The sequence below is a fragment of the Dendrobates tinctorius genome, unplaced genomic scaffold (assembly GCF_039654945.1).
Source record: "Dendrobates tinctorius isolate UK_male_01 unplaced genomic scaffold, ASM3965494v1 ptg000070l, whole genome shotgun sequence".
Lineage (NCBI taxonomy): Eukaryota > Metazoa > Chordata > Amphibia > Anura > Dendrobatidae > Dendrobates > Dendrobates tinctorius.
In genome coordinates, this window is record NW_027361738.1 from 29128175 (window position 1) to 29150200 (window position 22026).

Genomic DNA, 22026 nt, shown 5'->3' on the forward strand with positions numbered 1-22026 from the left:
AAGAAAAAAAAATTCCCCCTACGGCCTCAGAGATATAGAGGAAAGAATATACACATATATATATATATATATTTTTTTTTTTTAGGCACAATTCTTTCCTGCTATTGAGTACCCTAGGATCTGCGGTATGGCGGGTGATTCTGTTATGAATGAGTCACCGTAGGAGGCAAAAACAGAAATGCTAGCTAAGTCCAGAAAACCAGAGAAGTTGGCAGCTATCGGATTGCAGATCCCTGAACTTATCAACACAACTAGCAGTAGCCGTGGGGGGTTCCTACGATGCCCTAGACCCCTCGATCACAGCCGGAGAATTAAATAGGCCTAAAGAAAGAAAGGGGAAATCTAAACTGCCCCAGAGCAGACCCCAAAGCAATAGGCAGCCCCCAACATATAATGACGGTGAAGCAAGATGAAAACACTAACACAGAGAGAAAGATAGACTGAGCAAAGACGGGGCCCAAGCTAACTACATAGGAAAGGACAGGAAGGCTGCTGTCTGCAATCCGTGAAAAACCCTATGAAAATAAGCGCCAACAGACTGACAGTGAAAAAGGCCCTGAAGACGCTAGGCTTCAAAAAGCTATGTCAGTACTCAGGAATATTCTGAAGACAGAGCAACAGGCAAAAGGAGATTCAGCTCACCCCAGCAGGGAATGGCAGAATCCAGTAAAGCAAGGAAAACAAAAACAAAACAGAAATGCAACAGGCAAAGCAAAAAACTTAGCTTTAGAGGAGCAGGAATCAGACTGGTGTCCTAGAAGTCCACAGAGAAATGACCCGCAGGGCAGAAGGGCATCGGCAGCCTTATATCCAGTCCGTGACTCCACTCAGCCAGTCATCCTCATTAGACTCAGGTGCCTGATAATCAGGCTCATTACCTTCCTTTACCAGAATAGGGAGTTCACCAGACCTCAGTGACGAAGGGGAAAATGAACTCACAACAGTACCTCCCCCTTGAGAAGGGGTCACCGAACCCTCAACCACGCCACCAGGGCGATCAGGGTGAGCCCGATGAAAGGCACGCACCAATCTTTTGGCATGAATATCAGAGGCAGAGACCCAGGAATTATCCTCCTGACCATAACCCTTCCACTTAACCAAATACTGGAGTCTCCGTCTAGCCAAACGGGAATCCAGTATTTTCTCTACCTCATATTCCATGTTACCTTCAACCAATACAGGGTCTGGAGGTGCCACCCCAGGAACAACTGGTTCAACAAACCTCTTCAACAAGGACTTATGGAACACATTATGGATTTTAAATGTGACAGGAAGAGCCAAACGAAAAGAGACCGGATTAATAATCTCCAAAATCTTGTAAGGTCCAATAAATCTAGGCTTAAACTTAGGAGAAGCCACCTTCATAGCAAAATTTTTTGATGATAACCACACCATATCACCAATCTTAAACTGGGGACCAATGGTCCTATGTCGATTGGAAAACCACTGGGCCTTTTCCTGGGAGAGAGATAACTTATCCACCACTTGGTCCCAGATCTGGTGCATTCTCTCCACCACAGTGTCAACACCTGGGCAGGCAGAAGGCTCCACCTGCCCTGAAGAAAATCGAGGATGAAACCCAAAGTTACAAAAAAAAGGTGACATCAAAGTGGCAGAACTAGCTCTATTATTTAAAGCAAATTCGGCCAAGGGCAAAAATGAAACCCAATCATCATGATCAGCGGAAATAAAACATCTCAAATACGATTCCAAGGTCTGGTTTGTTCTCTCTGTCTGCCCATTGGTCTGGGGGTGAAAAGCAGAGGAGAAGGACAACTGAATTCCCAGCTTGGAACAGAAAGTCCTCCAAAATCTAGACACAAACTGAACTCCTCTCTCAGATACAATGTTCTCAGGAATCCCGTGTAAGCGAACCACCTGGTGCAAAAACAGGGGCACCAACTCAGAGGAAGATGGCAACTTAGGGAGTGGTACAAGATGGACCATCTTAGAGAACCTATCACAAATCACCCAAATAACAGTCATTCTTTGAGAGACCGGCATATCAGAGATGAAATCCATTGAAATATGGGTCCATGGCCTCCTGGGGACCGGCAAAGGCATCAACAACCCACTAGAGCGAGAACAAGATTTAGACCGGGAGCAAGTCGCACAGGACTGCACAAAATTCCTGACATCATGAGACAAGGTGGGCCACCAAAAAGAGCGACTCACCAGATCTCTAGTACCAAAAATACCTGGATGACCAGCCAATGCAGAGCAATGAACTTCAGACATCACTCTCTTCTTCCACTGGTCAGGAACATACAACTTTCCACTGGGACAACGCTCAGGTTTGTCCTCCTGGAACTCTTGCAGCGCAAGTCTCAAATCGGGCGAGATGGCAGAAAGAACTACCCCTTCGCCTAAGATGGTAGCAGGCTTGGTCACCACAGGAGAATCAGCAAAGAAACTCCTAGAGAGGGCGTCTGCCTTGACATTCTTAGTTCCAGGAAGAAAAGAGACCACAAAATCAAAACGTGTAAAAAACAAGGCCCACCTAGCCTGTCTAGGGTTCAAGCGTTTAGCCGACTCTAGGTAAATCAAATTCTTGTGGTCAGTGAGGACCACAACTTGATGTTTAGCTCCCTCCAACCAATGTCTCCACTCCTCAAGTGCCCATTTCATGGCCAACAGTTCCTGATTCCCCACATCATAGTTACGTTCAGAAGGAGAGAACTTTCTGGAAAAGAAAGCACAGGGATTCATTTTAGATGTTACAGGATCCTTTTGGGACAAAACAGCTCCTGCACCAATCTCAGAAGCATCCACCTCTACCTGGAACGGGAGTGAGACATCAGGTTGCCGCAAAACCGGGGCGGAGGTAAATCTTCGCTTCAGCTCCTGAAAGGAAGCAACAGCCTCCGGAGACCAATTCAACACATCAGCACCCTTCTTAGTCAGATCAGTCAATGGCTTGGCAATACTAGAAAATTTTGCTATAAATTTCCGATAAAAATTAGCAAAACCCAAAAACTTCTGGAGGGCCTTCAAAGAAGTGGGCTGAACCCAATCATAAATGGCCTGTACCTTGGCCGGGTCCATTTCAATAGTTGACGGAGACAAAATAAATCCCAAAAATGAAATCCTCTGTACTCCAAAAAGGCATTTCGATCCTTTGACATACAGGGAATTCTCCCTCAAGATCCGGAACACAGTCTGAATATGTTCCACATGAGAATCCCAATCCTTGGAGAAGATCAAAATATCATCCAGATAGATAATCAAAAAATTATCGACAAAGTCTCGGAAAATATTGTTCATGAAGCACTGGAAGACAGAAGGGGCATTAGTGAGCCCAAAAGGCATCACCAGGTACTCAAAATGTCCCTCCGGTGTATTAAACACCGTCGTCCATTCATCCCCCTGCTTAATGCGGATAAGATTATACGCTCCCCTGAGGTCAAGCTTGGTAAACCAGCAAGCACCTCTAACTCTAGAGAATAGATCCGAAATCAGGGGTAACAGATACTGATATTTAATAGTAATTTTATTGAGGGCACGATAATCAATACAAGGCCTTAAGGAACCATCCTTTTTGGCCACAAAAAAAAAAAACGGCACCTAAGGGTGAAGAGGATGGTCTAATATGACCCTTCTCCAACGCCTCCTTAATATAGGACCGCATAGCCTCATGCTCGGATACAGATAAATTGAAGAGCCGACCCTTGGGAAATTTACACCCCGGGCTTAGTTCAATTGCACAGTCATAACTCCTATGAGGAGGCAAGGAAGCAGACTCATTCTCACTAAATACATCATAAAAGTCCGCCAAATAGTCAGGAACATCATGCGACTGAGGAGAGGTGGAAAAAACCGGAGCCTCACTAAAGGCACACCGACAACCCCAACTCACCACAGACACAGATTTCCAATCCAAAACTGGATTATGAATTTGCAACCAGGGAAACCCCAGAACAACGGCATCATGCAGACCATGCAACACCAAAAATCTGCAATTTTCTTGATGGTCTGGGGCGACCCGCATGACCACCTGGGTCCAAAACTGAGGATTATTTTTAGCCAAAGAAGTAGCATCAATCCTCCTCAAAGGGATAGGTGTCTGCAGAGGTGTCATCGGAAATCCACAACGTTTAGCAAAATCCAAGTCCATTAGGTTTAGCGCTGCTCCCGAATCCACACGATCAGACAATTGCTTTATCTCCATTGAAAGAAAAAAAAATTCCCCCTACGGCCTCAGAGATATAGAGGAAAGAATATACACATATATATATATATATATTTTTTTTTTTTAGGCACAATTCTTTCCTGCTATTGAGTACCCTAGGATCTGCGGTATGGCGGGTGATTCTGTTATGAATGAGTCACCGTAGGAGGCAAAAACAGAAATGCTAGCTAAGTCCAGAAAACCAGAGAAGTTGGCAGCTATCGGATTGCAGATCCCTGAACTTATCAACACAACTAGCAGTAGCCGTGGGGGGTTCCTACGATGCCCTAGACCCCTCGATCACAGCCGGAGAATTAAATAGGCCTAAAGAAAGAAAGGGGAAATCTAAACTGCCCCAGAGCAGACCCCAAAGCAATAGGCAGCCCCCAACATATAATGACGGTGAAGCAAGATGAAAACACTAACACAGACAGAAAGATAGACTGAGCAAAGACAGGGCCCAAGCTAACTACATAGGAAAGGACAGGAAGGCTGCTGTCTGCAATCCGTGAAAAACCCTATGAAAATAAGCGCCAACAGACTGACAGTGAAAAAGGCCCTGAAGACGCTAGGCTTCAAAAAGCTATGTCAGTACTCAGGAATATTCTGAAGACAGAGCAACAGGCAAAAGGAGATTCAGCTCACCCCAGCAGGGAATGGCAGAATCCAGAAAAGCAAGGAAAACAAAAGCAAAACAGAAATGCAACAGGCAAAGCAAAAAACTTAGCTTTAGAGGAGCAGGAATCAGACTGGTGTCCTAGAAGTCCACAGAGAATTGACCCGCAGTGCAGAAGGGTGTCGGCAGCCTTACATCCAGTCCGTGACTCCACTCAGCCAGTCATCCTCATTAGACTCAGGTGCCTGATAATCAGGCTCATTACCTTCCTTTACCAGAATAGGGAGTTCACCAGACCTCAGTGATGAAGGGGAAAATGAATTCACAACAGGTTCTGCTCAGAATTTAGACGTTGGACTGCCGAAGTATCCTGGAACGACGACGCCCTGAGGGGGTTGTTCCGCAGGGGCCTGTCTGACCGTTTGCAGGACGCTCTGGCATTGGGGATGGTATTGGGGATGCCCCGGTTGCAACGCCACAATCCTCTCATTGATTGGGTGAAGGGGGAGATCATCCGATGGGGATGTAATGATAATGGTCTGTGTTGTAACCCGGTTCCTTTTGTCAATCCGGTAAGATTTGTATCTGTGTCGTCTGTCGGTCTGGAGAGTATTCCGGAGTACCTGAGAGACTTTGAAGACGTGTTTTCCAAAAGCGAGGCCGAGGCGCTCCCACCACATAGACAATTTGATTGTGCTATCGATTTAGTACCTGGAGCCAAATTACCCAAGGCTCGTTTGTTTAATTTGTCCGGGCCTGAGCGCCAAGCTATGAAAGAGAACATTAAAGAGAGCCTTCGCAAGGGGCATATTTGGCCCTCGGTCTCACCCGTGGCAGCGGGGTTTTTCTTTGTAAAGAAAAAAGATGGTGGGTTGCGACCGTGCCTCGACTTTCGGGAACTGAACAAAATTACTGTTAAGAACACGTACCCTCTCCCGTTGATTCCTGATCTATGCAACCAACTCACGGGGGCCAAATGGTTTTCTAAGCTCGATCTACGAGGGGCTTATAACCTTATAAGGATCCGGGAGGGGGATGAATGGAAGACAGTGTTCCTGACAACTGAGGGTATGTTTGAAAACCTGGTTATGCCCTTTGACCTCACTAACGCCCCTGCTGTTTTTCAGAACTTCATTAATGTTGTTTTTCTCTGACTTGATTGGGTGTTTTGAAGTCATCTACTTGAATGACATCTTGATATACTCCGGGGACAGTCAGTCAGTCACACAGTCAGACAGTCAGTTACACCATTTACGTACGGTTCTTATGAGACTCCGGGAGAACCATTTGTATGCTAAGCTGGAGAAGTGCTCATTTTTTATGCAAGAACTGTCTTTTCTGGGTGTAATTGTATCCGGGGAGGGATTCCGCATGGATCCAGGGAAGGTTCAAGCCATTACCGATTGGGTGTAGCCTCATGACCTGAAGAGGTTGCAGCGATTTCTGGGCTTCGCTAATTATTATAGGAAGTTCATTAAAGGGTTCTCGCAGGTGGTGAAACCCTTGAGGGACCTCACTCTTAAAGGGGCAGATGTAAAAAATTGGTCCGTGCCCACAAAAAATTCCTTCCTTACATTAAAGAAATGTTTTACCACAGCCCCTGTGTTGGTACAACCCGATTTGTCAAGACCTTTTTTCGTCGAGGTCGACGCTTCAGAGGTGGGGGTGGGGGCAGTATTGTCACAGAGCCCCTCTACCCTGACTAACCTCAAACCCTGTGCCTTTTTCTCTAAGAAGTTCTCTTCGGCCGAGAGAAACTATGATGTTGGTAACAGGGAATTGTTAGCGGTTAAATTGGCCTTCGAAGAATGGAGGCATTTTTTGGAGGGGGCCGCTCATCCCATTACGGTCATCACTGATCATAAAAACCTGGCCTATATCGAGTCTGCTAAGAAATTGACCCCCAGACAGGCTCGGTGGGCACTTTTTTTTTCTCGATTTCATTTTACCATCATGTTCCGACCAGGGTCTAAAAATGTAAAGGCGGATGCCTTATCCCGAAGTTTTGATTCTGTGTCCCCTCCAGAATCTCCTTCCTCCATTCTTCAACCGGGAGTGGTTGTAGCCGAAATCTCCTCTGAGTTACAGAGAGAGATTCTGGAAGCACAAGCTCCCAGGAATAAACCCTCAGGTAAATTGTTTGTACTCGAACAATTCCGTCTCACACTCCTTCAAGAATTTCATGATTCTGTGTTAAGTGCACACCCTGGTATTGCAGCTACCCGGGGGGGCAGTAGCTAAGGGTTTTTGGTGGCCCTCTATGGGTACTGATATAAAAAGGTTTGTAAATACTTGTGGGGTGTGTGCGCGCTCTAAAAGCTCTCAGGTCCGGCTGGGGAATTGGTGCCTTTGCCAATTCCGGATAAACCATGGACACACCTATCCATGGACTTTATCACTAACCTTCCATCTTCCAAGGGCAACTCAGTGGTATGGGTAGTGGTTGATAGATTTTCTAAGCAAGCCCACTTTGTGCCATTACCTGCCTTACCATCTGCTGAAACCTTAGCCCGTTTGTTTATACAGCACATTGTTCGATTGCATGGAGTGCCCGTGAACATGGTGTCGGACAGGGATGTGCAATTTGTGGCCAGGTTTTGGAGAGCGTTTTGTATGAAGTTGGGGGTTACGTTGTCATTCTCCTCTGCCTATCACCCGGAATCCAACGGACAGACTGAACGCACCAACCAGTCGTTGGAGCAGATTCTGAGATGCCTGGCCTCCTCCAGACAGGAAGACTGGTGTGAGGTATTGCCCATGGCAGAATTTGCATTCAACTGTCGTATTAATCAGTCTACCAGAAAGTCTCCCTTTCAGGTCAATTATGGGTTTGTTCCACAGTTTGGGGAATTTTCTCGTATGGATTCGGATTGCCCTGGTGCCGAGGGGATGGTACAACAGTTAAAAACCCTCTGGAGGGAGGTTCAGGAGAACATCTCCAAAGCCCAGAAGAAGTACAAACATTTTGCGGACAGGAGGAGGGGGTTGGGTCCTACGTTAATAGTGGGGGAAAAAGTCTGGTTGTCCACCCGTAACATCAAACTTAAAATACCCTCTATGAAGTTGGGCCCAAAATTTATTGGCCCATACAAGATTGTAGAGGTGATCAACCCGGTGGCATACAGATTACAGTTGCCCACCTCCTTCAAAATATCTAACGTCTTCCACAGGTCCCTATTAAAACCTGTGGGGACAGTTACAGAAGCTCCCTCATCTGTGGCTCCACCAGTGTTGGTAGAGGGTCAACTGGAGTACGAGGTAGGGCGCATCATTGATTTACAGTGGGTGCACCGGAGACTTCATTACCTTATTCATTGGAAGGGATATTCCGTTGAGGATCGGTCATGGCTTCCAGTCAGTTCGGTGCACGCTGATCGACTGGTGCAGGCTTTTCATGCCAGATACCCTGAGAAACTTGGGGGTCCAGTGGCCCCCATTAAGAGGGGGGTACTGTCATGGTTAGGACATGGTTAATGTCCTGTTCTCACAGGGTTAACTTTTGCCGGCCTCTCTTTGGATCTGGGAGGGGTATTTATGCTCACTCCAGACTAGGATTTCCTGTCAGCTATACTGTTATTCTGGCTGTGTGTCTGCATTGCTTGTTTGATTCCCGTGAATGGCCCGGTCTGTCCCCTCTCTCTGTTCTCTGTTTCATGTTTTGGTACTATCATCTTCTCCGGTTCTGACCTCCTGGCTTGGCTATCATTACTCCGTTACAGTTTGTCCCTATTGTACCATCTATTGCCCGTTCTGGTTTTCTGATCTATTGCTACGTCCTGACTATCCGTTCTGTCTAACCCTTTGGCATTGTTGTGCTATCTCGTGCTTTGACCCCAGCTTAATCTGGTTTATGTCTCTGCCTATGCCCCTTGGTAACTTGTCCCGCAGTTACCTTTCTAGGAGTTTTCCTTCAGCTCCTAGCTCTGTGGAGCTTAGGCCACGCCCCCAGCAGTCACGCGCTTCAGGCCCTGTTAGTCTGAAGCACGCATCTTCATCGCTGCTGCCCCGCTCCACAGGTATCTTTGAGCACCGATTTTGTACTCAGGACACGCACACTGGCTCAGTGAGCTAGTGCAGTGCGGTGTTCCTGACAGGAGGAAACCCAGCGTTTGGTGATGTCCATGGCTTCCACATTTCAAGCAGTCATTGCCTGCAATGGATTCTCTACAAAGTATTAAAAATGAACATTTTATTTCTGGTAAAGTTAAAGTTAAAGTCACTTACCCCCCAGGACGAAGCTCACGCGAAACGCACGTCGGGGGATCATTGCACCACTCAGGTCGTATGCATTATTTGTCCTATGGGGCTGGCATGGCATATTTAGGGAATGGGAGCAATGCTATGCAGGATCCTTAGGGAGTACACTCTGGCTACTCTTTATTTTGCACATGCAGTAATCTGATTTAACTGGATGGTATTGCTTTCATTTATGATGTGTGTGCCATTTTTAGATTATATTAGCACCCTATTGTGACGTTACTTTACTATCACACATTGAAATCTGGGGTACTTCATTTGATGGTCTGAGGGCCAGTTCTTCTATCGGACGTCCCTTGTGATGAATGCAAACCCCAGTCATTTTACTGGGGTATAACCACACTTAGGTGTATATTTATGGAGGCAATCTTATGCAGTATCTAAAGTAATGCCCTTACATAGATCTTTTGAGATTATAGGCCCTGCTTATTCATCACTGGAGGGTGATATATTTAACCATACGATTTGGCTCTAACACTATTGTGGAGTGTAATATGTACCTAACTAAAATATTTTCAATTTATGCTTTAATGGCGCACTTACATTCTTGAACATCTAGTTTATTAAACTCATTTGATACTTCCCATCCGAACTTTCCATTTCCAGCACTAGGCATACTATCTCTATATTAGATTGCATATGTACTTAGTGGTGTTTTATTGGCTATTCATCTCCTTTTAAGATTGTCTATATGTCTGTGTTTTTGTATTGACTCTAATAAAGCAGTGTTACTTTTATCGCTATTTGCTTCCGTAATCTTTTTGGATGATACATTTTTTGTTGAAAGTGCCATCTATCTAGGCCTATTTTTTTGCTTGAATTTATAGAAAAATGGTTGCAATTCCTAAACGTTTTACACGATATTTTTGTTCAACTCCTTTAATTAAACCTGAAAGTCTCCACTTCAATTTTATCTTAGTTGTTTCATTTTAAATCCAAAATAATGGCATGCAGAGCTGAAATCACAAAGATTCGGACGCTGTCCAAATATTTCTGGACTTATATAAAAATAAGATTCCAGGTTATGGGTATTCAATATCTGAAACATGGGGAAGGAATTTTTCCTTAATAAGGAGTAATTAGAATTTGTGAAGAGACTCCAGCTCCACGAATTGTGATTCACACTAGAACTACTGATGGAGTCATTTTGACCCCTTTCGTTTTTTATTTCTCTTCTGTGACTACATTTTTCAGAATTCCGGCTTGAAACTCGGTGACTTTTCCTCAAATATGATGTGAAAAAAGATTTTGTGAGAATAAATAATTTTGGTGAAAAATTTGCGTGTTTTTTTCAAAATTTACCAAGAACTACTGAAGGGAGTCATTTTGACTCCCTACTATATTTTGAGGTCCTTTTGTCACTAAATGTTGCTATAAAGTTTTGTGCATAATTTTTTCACTCTGTCTTATTTACCCTGATGTTCATATAGATGTAGTTCAATTTACATGTCAACTTTTCACATTTTCCTTGTGTTTTACCTGCTTGTATTACTGTGTAATACTGAACAAAATAGCTTGTTTACTCTAGGCTCTTATCTTATGCTAATGAAGGGTGGTGTTTTTCTAAGGTCCTAGCAGGAGACAGTATTCTGGATAGTAACTTTACTTTCAGTTCAGCTGAAGAGACAAAGAGAACAGACGCAGACATAGGAGCTCTGAAGACTCATACAGGTATGAATTGTTATGAAATAGTTTAGCTGTCTGTCAACTGATTCAGCCCACCTACTTTTGAAGGTGGCAGAACAGTTATTATTTCTTTTAGTTTTCATTTCATTTCTATTTTTCAGCAGGGAACTATATAGAATTATGGAATTTGTGAGGAATATGGAGAGAAGACGTTTGATAAAGCCTCAGGATATTCTGGCTACTTTGCAATCCATACCGGAGGATGAATCCGAATCCGAATTGCAGGAACATGTATTTGATTCTGACAGTGATGAAGATTTCATTCCTTAGAACATATCAAGTGAATCTGAAGACTCAGAAGGAACAAATCCAGAAGGTAAGTAGTTATGTGTATTTATTTGTTTTTCCACACACTGAGTTAGGGCCTGTGCACACTAGCAGAATTCTGGCTGAATAGCCATCTGGATATTCTTGCCGCAATACAGGCCGTACCTGCCCGCTCATGCCTGAAGCTCCGCTCCGAACCCCGGGCTGGAGCCGCTGTCAGAGACAGAGCAGCGCTTGCTTACGCGCGAGCATGGCTCCGTCCCAGACAGCGGCTCCAGCCCGGGGTTCAGGTATGAAACTCCGCTCTGTACCTGAGCGGGCAGGTACGGGCCGGATTGTGGTGAGAATATCCGGTCGGATATTCCGCCGCTAATCCAGCCAGTGTGCACGGACCCTTACAAAACAAAAATTCTAAATATTCATCAACTTTTTTTCCAGATATTCCAAGCACATCAACTGGGGATCGGGCTCATGCAGTTATGTTGCCTCGTGACCATCCTCCTGGTCGTGGACAGAAAAAATCAGCAAAACGTCCCAGAAATGAAAGAACAACAGATAACGATGGCGGCGAAGGTAATGCAACAACAAACACCAGAGAAGGCGAATCTGAAGGAATACTAGTTTCAGCGGATGGTATTCAATGGAAACCTGTTGAAATTGGAGAACACTTGCCTGGTAGGCGTGCCAGCCAAAATATTCTTCGAGAAGCACCTGGCCCTACAGGATACGCCAGAAGAAATATCATTATCGATAGTCCTTTGAGCGCATGGCGTTTATTTTTTGATTCATATATATTGACACATATAAAGAACTGTACGCTTGCAGAAGCATGCAGGAACAATAATTTACAGTTTACTCTATCCGATGAGGAGCTAGATGCATTCATTGCGATATTCTATGCTCGTGGAATATCTGGCACGGACCGTCACTCGATTAGCAGTATTTGGTGTAATGACTGGGGAATACCGTTTTGCAAAGCGACAATGTCTAGGGACTGCTTTGTTGAAATTATGAGGTTTCTCAGATTTGATGAGAAATCTACTCGATCGGAGAGACAGCAAACGGACAAGTTTGCTCTATTTTCTACTGTGTGGGACAGGTTTATTGAAAATTGTATTGCGTGTTACAAACCTGGCCCATACATAACGGTGGATGAGCAACTTTTCCCAAGCAAAACTAGGTGTCCATTCACGCAGTACATGCCTTCCAAACCAGATAAATATGGCCACAAATATTGGCTAGCTGTTGATAAGGAGAGCAAATATCTGGCAAATGGCTTCCCTTATCTAGGCAAAGATGACACACGCCGTGCTGAGGACCGTTTAGCTGACCCTGTTCATGCATTTGAAAATGCCTTAGACTTTGCGGGTATAAATGCATGGATAATATTCAAGGAGATTACCCACCAAAAAATGTCACGCAAGGCATTTTTGCAAACGCTTGTGAGAGAGTTGAGTGGTCCTTATGTCACAGATAGGGAAAAGGGTTCCACGTCCCAAGTTTCTACATGCTCAGAAGTGATGGTTCAAACAAAATTTTGCCAGATCAAAGAAAAGTGCAAGAAAAATAGATCTGTCGGCAATTGTAAGACTTGTGGTAAGTCTTTGTGTGGGCAATGTACTGCCATAAATCAAAGGCAATGCCTAAAATGCGAAACACCAAATGTTTAGAAGGTGAATTCTGCTCCATATTTTCATTTTTATGCTCCTCCACCTACATTTTCTCTGCTTTTTGTTCTTCAGTTGTTGTTTATATGTGTGCACTTGAATAAAAAAAAATGTTTGAAAAACGTCTATTATAATTATTGTTATTTTCTGTAGAAAAATAAGAAAAGCAGAAAAAAAACAATCAAGAGCATTACTGTTGGATCTCACAATAATAATACATTACAAAAAATATAATTATTAATAAATAACCACAAATGAAACTCTAAAAATAAACGAAAACAAGCAAGGAGTCAAAATGACTCCTTTCAGTAGTTCTAGGCGGGGTCACGAGTCCAGTAGTCCTAGTGTTAATCACATAAAAAATTTGGAGGACATACACAGTCATACACAGTCACGCGTTTCAGGTGTCTGCGCACCCTTCATCATGATGCGGGTCACGTGAATTTGCATTGCTGACTGTGTATGCCCTCTGAATTGCTTATGTGAATAAAGAATCATAGTTCCTGAAGCTGGAATCTCTTCATTTTGCATTTTCCACGCCTTGACAAGGCACTTCTGGGCTCCGAACAACCTCAAGATGCAATCGCGGTGAGCTGGATTTTATTTTAGCTTTCTTATGGCAGTTAGCATTTGCCTCTTGAAATTCGTATTCCTATGGATAAAAAAAGTCAGATTATAGGCAAACTCAATGGGCCTGGTCATTTTTCATCAGTGTGATGCTCCGTTTTCCAGTAATTTTTGTCATCATTGTGTCATCTGTTTATCTTGTGTGAAAAAACATGTTTCCCGACATTTCAGAGAGTTCCATCCTCAAAACAGACAGAAGTCAGACATTTGTTAATTTTTATATGCAGTTAGTTAGTCAAAAAACTAACGTCAGTAAGAAAATGGGATGTAATATGTCATAGTGCTATCAGTGGAAACACTAACAGCACCTTGACGACAAGCATTGGCGTGTGAATAAAGCTTAAGGCTACCATCACGCCAAGTATATTCAAAGTATTTTGGTCAGTATTTTTGTAATCCGCAGAAACTGAGAAAAGCGATAATGCACTTACAATATTTCATAGTGGGACTTCCCTGTCATTCTTCAATACACTATATAAAAAAATGTGACTATTGAAGGGGTTATCCAGGACTTTTTTTTTTTTACAATGTGCCTAAGATCTAATAGACAGGTAGTAAGCAACCAGGCACCAATCTCTGATGGCACAAAGTGATTTCATGTGACATATCAACAGAGCAGCGGTTTCTTTTCTGTTCTGCTTTGTTGACGGCTCATGACTGTCGGCGTCATGTTCATTGACAGCCGACTCCCTGCTGCCTAACTGCGGGAAGTCAGCAGTCAGCGAGATACCAGTAGTCACATCATGTTGACAGAGCTGTCCAGAAGAAGAGCTGTTCTGTTGCCATGGGGTAGCTGAATCACAGGCAGGAGCGGTCTAAATTCGCACCGGGTACACCAGGCAGGTACTTAGTAAATACATGCCTGTTAGTTTTTAGGAACATAGTTAAATAAAAAAAAACCTGTATAGCCTCTTTAAAGATTCTATGCCTATATACACATGTGCAGTACTGGTGGAGCCTGGTCAGAAGGAGCACAAAGCGTTTCGACAGAAACATCTGTCTTCCTCAGGTGGCAGTACATGGGTTACATCAAGGGGAGGTATATAAAGAGACGATAGCCAATCCGAGGTAACAAGTAATCAGTGCATCATGATGATTAAAACATGGGAAATTATAAGAAATAAACACATAGGAATGGGGAAATGGGGAAATAAAACATAAATACATATAAATTAAAAAACAGATTAATAAAATACTATGTAAAAGTATACTATGTAAAAAAATATAAAAAGATATAACTCCCTAAGGTTTCTCAATAGTCAAATTTAACCCATCTGTTGCCAATGTGCCCAATTTAAAAATCCAATAACTTTCCCTCCTAATGAGATTTTCATAACGATTGGTCACGTCCTCCTTTATGTGTTCAATGACTGTGAGTTTTAATAAACTGGGATTTTTATTGTGTGTATGCGAAAAATGTTTAGAAAGGCTACGCAGCATATACCCGACATAGCTTGATTGGCAGGTGACGTGACCCTTGATTTTAAAACTTGCGCCAGTAGTCCGGGATTCAAAATATTGTACCCCATTCGTAATTGATGTGCAACATAAGCATTTAGGGGTCTTACATGGAAAACACTGGTTATAGGTGGTAACCAGGCTCCATTTCGCCATATCCAGAGGTTCAGCCTTTTTCTGAAGTTCAATTTTATTTTTACTTCAGTTGCTAATTTTTTCAATGCAATCTTTTTGTGAAAGATTATTAGCCCTATTAAAGGCATCTTTCAAAAATTTTTTGGGATAGCCTTTGTCTACAAACCGATCCTCCAAAATCTTAGCCTCTTTCAAAAATTCTATATTATTTGTACAGTTTTTTCAAATTCTCCAATACTGCCCATAGGGAATATTCGAAATCCATTTCGGGAGATGGCCACTTGAAAAGTTCAAATAACTATTTACATCTACTTTCTTGAAATGAGTGGATGTCGAAATTTTACCAGAATGATCAACATTGATCATAAGGTCCAGGAACTGAATTCCTGTAGTGGAGGTATTAGAGGAAAAATAGAGGCCCCAAGTATTCTGGTTCAAAGACTGGGTAAATTCAATAGCTTCCAATTCTGAGCCAGTCCAAATTATGGGGTCTTTTGAATCCACTTTTATCGTGCAGTTCCCGCTGGCGGTTGGCAGGATAGCCCTCTATAGACGCTTTATTGACGATCTGTTTATAATTTGGACCTCAGAAACCTCAGAAAAAAATGACCTAGCATCCCCCTACAAATTCTAACCAGTAAAGGCTAAACAGACAGCTGTGGGCTGAGATTTCTAGCCAGGGAAAGAGCCATTGATATCGGCCTCCCTCCCAAGCTACCAACATCATCCTTCAGCAGCCCCGGAAGTGGTGCATCCATAAGATGTTCCAAATCTGGCCCTTAGCCTCACTCTTCCCACTTACTCTGGTGCGATGACAAGTGGGGTAATAGGGTTGGGTTGATGTCAGCTTTGTATTGTCAGCTGACATCAAGTCCAGGGGTTAGTAATGGAGAAGCATCTACAAGACGCCTCAATTACTTACCCCATAGTCAAATTGTAAAAAGTCCACAGCCAGAATAAAGTATTTTAATTGAAATAAACACACCCCACCCTCATTTTGCCATTTATTACTGTAAAAATGAAAATAATAAAAAATCATATTCCTCACTTGTTCGATGATAATCCATTTGTCCCACGCTGTAATCCATCTCTGCTTCATCTGGATGCTTTGCTGAACAGTGGTACTTTCTCCAAATTTTTAGAGGGTCATCATGCAGCCCTCACTACAAATTTTTAAAGGGTCATCATACGACCCTCACTCCAAATTTCTAGAGAGTCATTAAGCATCCCTCACTCATAATATTTAGAGAGTCATCATTCAACCTTCCCTCTTAATTTTTGAAGGTTGTGTATGGTATGATGCCCTCCTTCATAATTTTACAGGATGTGTATGATGCCTCCGCTACAATTCTCTTACATTTAAAGGGAACCTGTCACATCGCTTTTCCGCAATAAGCTGCGGCCACTGCCTTTCGGGGCTTATCTACAGCAATCTATAATGCTGTAGATAAGCCCTCGATCTAACCTGAAAGATAAGAAAACAAGTTTTATCTTGCTCACCCAGGGGTGGTCCGTCCGATGGGTCTCGCAGGTATGGATCTGCCGCCTCCCTTCTTCATGTGATGTCGTTATCCTCGTCGCTTCATGTCGCGGCTCCTGCGCAGGCATACTGAACTTCCCTGTTGAGGGCAGAGCAAAGTACTGCAGTGCACAGGCGCTGAGAAAGGTCAGAGAGGCCCTGCGCACTGCAGTACTTTGCCCTCAACAGGGCAGATCAGTACGCTTGCACAGCAGCCATGATACGAAGCAAGGAAGATGATAATATCACAAGAAGATGGGAGGCACCGGACCCGGACGTGCGACGCTCATCGGACCGGACCGCCCCCAGGTGAGTATAATAAAACTTGTTTTTCTTATCTTTCAGGTTAGATCGGGGGCTTAGCTACAGCATTATAGAATGCTCTAGATAAGCCTTGAAAGGCGGTGGCCGCAGCTTATTGCAGAAAAACAACGTGACAGGTTCCTTTTAAATATGCTAACCCCCCCGGGGTAAATGTATTTCAGCCCTTGCACTTAGTGCATAGGCTTTACAAGTCTGAGTCCCACGATTCAAAAATGGGGAAAAAAATGTGTTCCGAGGCCCTCCTCTATGTGACTTTCAGGGTGTATTGCAATCCCTCGTAATTTTTGGAAACTCTTGCTAGTTCATAAGCTTTATGAGTCTAGGAGTCCCAAAACCTAACAATTTTAACATAATGTGTATGAGGCCCTCCTTTTGTGTCTAATACAGGGTCTTCCTTCTAATATTTTGGCAGTTCTTGCATTGTCCGCATAGGCTTTGTGAGTTTTAGAGTCCCTCCTTCATAAATTAAACAGGATCTGTCTGACCATGTCACACACGCCTTATGCCCAGATAAAATTGTAAAATTTAAAAAATACATTTACATCTACATCTAATGTATTCAGAGACGACGGGGAAATACAGTGAGAGATGACCTGGCTATTAAGGGGTAGAGGAGGCAGGATTTTTCCCCTCTTTTTTATATTGGCGAGTGGCATGTATCTTCTGGTGTATGCAACGCCACAGCTGATTATAAATCAGGCGACCTGTGGTGTCATGCCCCCACCATGACTCAACTCTGCACATTTAGGCGTAGATTGGGAAACTGGTGAAAAGATGCCAAAAGTCACAAAAATTGCGACCTCTCAAAGCTTTTAGGCTATGTGCACATGTTGCAGATTTAGATGCGGATCCGCAGCGTTTTTGGCAGCACGGATTTGCATCACATCCGCAGTGTAGTGCACAGCCAATGTAAATCTATGGGAAATGGAGATTTGTTGTGCACATGCTGCAGAAAAATCTGCGCAGAAACACAGCGTTTTTTTTCTGCATCATGTCAATTCTTTTTGCGGATCTGCGGCGTTTCTGCACCCATTGACTTCCACTGAGTCAGGCACATCTGCAGCAAAACCGCAAATGTAAAAAGGATCTGTGGATTTGCTGTGGATGTGGTTGCTAGAAAGGAGGGAAGTTATGTGCATGTCTGTGTGTGCGGGGGTCTGCATGTATATGTGTGTGTGTCTCTGTGTGTGTTTGCGTGTGTCCCTGAGTGTGTGCGTCTGTGTGTCCCTGTGTGTGTGCGTATCTGTGCGTGTCTGCTGTGTAAATAGCCATTGTCTGATGGGACTACTGCATTGCCGGTGATGGGAAAGTAGTCCCATCAGACAATGCATGTCAAGTATAAAAAAAAAAACATACAGAACATTCAGTACATTACACACAGTACATAGAACATATAACATAGAGTACATACTCAGCAATCACCTAGTCCCCGAATCCCTTGATCTCCTAATAAAAATAATAAACCAACCTATACTTACCTTTCCGTCATAGTCCAGTTAATAATGAGTGTCTCACGATGATCTCCCGTGTAGAACACTGACATCGGGTGATGTCAGTGCTTTACAGGGGCTCCCGCGATGAACTGACAGATGGAGGTAATCCTCCACGATGTATTCCTCCGCCGCCGGGAAAGAGGTCCTGTAACCCTAATTTTCAGGCAGCATTGCTGTAAAGTGAGAGCCTGAACTTCAGTGAACGCTCAGTGATAACACTGCAGGAGCCATTTTCTCCTGTCAGTGTCACTGGAGGCCCTGTAGAGAGGTCACATCTCCTGATATGACATCTCTATAGTTAAGATCGTCGTGGGACACATTATTAAATGGATTACGTTGGAACAGGGAGTATTTGTTTGTTTTTTGTTTTTTTTCAGGAGATCGAGGGCATCGCATGGATTTGGCGTGTAATAAAGATGACAAAACTGTGTAGTGTTTTATTTCATTAAAATACTTTTTTCTGGCTGTGTGCGTGTTTATGTAACCCTTAACAACTATAGGATTAGTAATGGATAGGTGTCTTATTGACGCATCTCCATTATTAACCGGGCTTAATGTCACCTTACAATACAAAGGTGACATTAACCCCTTATTACCAAATATGCCACCACTACAGGGCAGTGGGAAGAGAGAGGCTACGTGCTGGAATTGGCGCATCTTAGAGATGCGCCATTTCTGGGGCGGCTGGGGGCAGATGATTGCAGCCGGGGGGCAATAACCATGGTCCCTTCCTAGACTATGAATATCTGCCCCCAGTCGTTGGCTTTCCCTCTCTGGTGCAGTAAATTGCGAGGGAGCCCACGCCATTTTTTCTCCCTTTTTTTTTCAAAATTAAGCATATTTTTCATTATTAAACATCGGCCTTGCTATTATATATCTATCTATAGATACATAGATATATCTATCCATATATCTATCTATATGTATATATATATCCATAGATATATCTATGGATAGATACAGACATAGATGGATATAGATAGATATATGGATATACAGTATCTATCTATAGATTTATCTATCTATTCTCATATATCTATTATCTATCTATCTATAGATCTATCTATAGATCTTTCTATCTATCTGTCTATCTATCTATAGATTTATCTATCTATTGATCTATCTTTTATCTATCAATCTTTCCATCTATCTGTATATCATCTATCTATCTGTGTGTAATGGAGTATGCAAAATAAGAGGTTGGACAAAGAAATTACTCTTTTTTTTTGTTAAATAATAGATCTTTATTTAGCTTACAAAAATGCATACAAATCCACATGAAAAAAACGCGTTTTCTGGCGAGAGATGCAGATTCTGTGCAGAAAATTCTGCAGGCAAATCTGCAACCTGTGTGCATACCCTTACCCCTGAATTCTGGAAGGAAAGCTCTGACGAATCTGGCCCTTTGAGTTTAAAAACTAATTCATGAAATGCATTTACTCGTTTTCCATTGTGGATTATCTTCATTATTTGTTACTGTGGTTACATTGTTTTTAGTAACTTCAATCAAAAGTGGTTAATTTTTTAAGTGATTCAAAACCACTTGAAATTTTGGTTTAAGATTTTTTCCTGTTAATTTGTGTCCATAGAGATAATGATTTAGGCCGGAGTCACACTACCGTAGAATACCGACGAGATGAGAAAGGAGGGTGATCCCTCCCTCACACAATCGGCACCGTTGACAAGGCAACCTGAGGTTATCATGGCAAACCCCGGGTCTGCCAGCTACGATGCAGCCATTCTGTCAGTGTAACACTGACTGGTATAATGCATTGCAATACCAGTGATCAGAGTTAAAAAAAAAGCTAAAGTCTCACAGAGGGACTAAGCAAAAAAGATTTTTTAAAAAGTACAAATATTTAATAATTAACAAAATAATGAAAAAATACTTTACCAATAAATAGGTACAGTATATTTACGTAAAAAAGTACACATATTTGGTATCACCACGTCGCGTACGGAATGACCCGATCTATAAAATTATCACACTAGTTAACTCCTTCAATGAACTCCATAAAAAAGGCAAAAAACTGCAGTTAGGTCCATATATATTTGGACAGAGACAACATTTTTCTAATTTTGGTTCTAGACATTACCACAATGAATTGTAAACAAAACAATTCAGATGCAGTTGAAGTTCAGACTTTCAGCTTTCATTTGAGGGTATCCACATTAAAATTGGATGAAGGGTTTAGGAGTTTCAGCTCCTTAACATGTGCCACCCTGTTTTTATAGGGACCAAAAGTAATTGGACAATTGACTCCAAGGCTATTTCATGGACAGGTGTGGGCAATCCCTTCGTTATGTCATTCTCAATTAAGCAGATAAAAGGCCTGGAGTTGATTTGAGGTGTGGTGCTTGCATTTGGAAGGTTTTGCTATGAAGGAAACATGCGGTCACAGGAGCCCTCCATGCAGGTGAAACAAGCCATCCTTAAGCTGCAAAAGCAGAAAAAACCCATCCGAGAAATTGCTACAACATTAGGAGTGGCAAAATCTACAGTTTGGTACATCCTGAGAAAGAAAGCAAGCACTGGTGAACTCATCAATGCAAAAAGACCTGGGTGCCCACGGAAGACAACAGTGGTGGATGATCGCAGAATAATCTCCATGGTGAAGAGAAACCCCTTCACAACAGCCAACCAAGTGAACAACACTCTCCAGGAGGTAGGCGTATCAATATCCAAATCTACCATAAAGAGAAGACTGCATGAAAGTAAATACAGAGGGTTCACTGCACGTCACAAGCCACTCATAAGCATCAAGAATAAAAAAGCTAGACTGGACTTTGCTAAAAAAAAACATCTAAAAAAGCCAGCACAGTTCTGGAAGAACATTCTTTGGACAGATGAAACCAAGATCAACCTCTACCAGAATGATGGAAAGAAAAAAGTATGGCGAAGGCGTGGTACAGCACATGATCCAAAGCATACCACATCATCTGTAAAACACGGCGGAGGCAGTGTGATGGCTTGGGCATGCATGGCTGCCAGTGGCACTGGGTCACTAGTGTTTATTGATGATGTGACACAGGACAGAAGCAGCCGAATGAATTCTGAGGTATTCAGAGCCATACTGTGTGCTCAGATCCAGCCAAATGCAGCCAAACTGATTGGTCGTCGTTTCATACTACAGATGGACAATGACCCAAAGCATAAAGCCAAAGCAACCCAGGAGTTTATTAAAGCAAAGAAGTGGAATATTCTTGAATGGCCAAGTCAGTCACCTGATCTCAACCGAATTGAGCATGCATTTCACTTGTTAAAGACTAAATTTCAGACAGAAAGGCCCACAAACAAACAGCAGCTGAAAACCACCGCAGTGAAGGCCTGGCAGAGCATCAAAAAGGAGGAAACACAGCGTCTGGTGATGTCCATGAGTTCAAGACTTCAGGCAGTCATTGCCAACAAAGGGTTTTCAACCAAGTGTTAGAAATGAACATTTTATTTACAATTATTTAAGCTGTCCAATTACTTTTGGTCCCTTTAAAAATAGGGTGGCACATGTTAAGGAGCTGAAACTCCTAAACCCTTCATCCAATTTGAATGTGGATACCCTCAAATGAAAGCTGAAAGTCTGAACTTCAACTGCATCTGAATTGTTTTGTTTAAAATTCATTGTGGTAATGTCTAGAACCAAAATTAGAAAAATGTTGTCTCTGTCCAAATATATATGGACCTAACTGTATGTATTTGCATCATACCACCAAAAAAGTGGAATAAAAAGTTGAATGTAAATAAGAATATATCAATGAAAATATAATCTTGTCCTACCAAAAACAAGCTGTCATACAGCTGTCTGCGAAGAAAT

The 22026-nt window shown here is 42.7% G+C and overlaps 1 protein-coding gene across 1 annotated transcript in view; it reads left to right on the plus strand.

Annotated features, from left to right (window-relative positions):
• Positions 1 to 10670: 10670 nt before the first annotated feature.
• Positions 10671 to 22026, plus strand: part of LOC141095864 (uncharacterized) — a 56090-nt gene continuing 44734 nt past the window's right edge. Inside the window, exons 1-3 of the mRNA XM_073582244.1 lie at positions 10671 to 10712; positions 10829 to 11043; positions 11433 to 12511. Coding sequence (XP_073438345.1) covers positions 11474 to 12511 — 1038 coding nt within the window. The 5' untranslated portion in view covers positions 10671 to 10712; positions 10829 to 11043; positions 11433 to 11473. The remainder of the gene's footprint in view (positions 10713 to 10828; positions 11044 to 11432; positions 12512 to 22026) is intronic.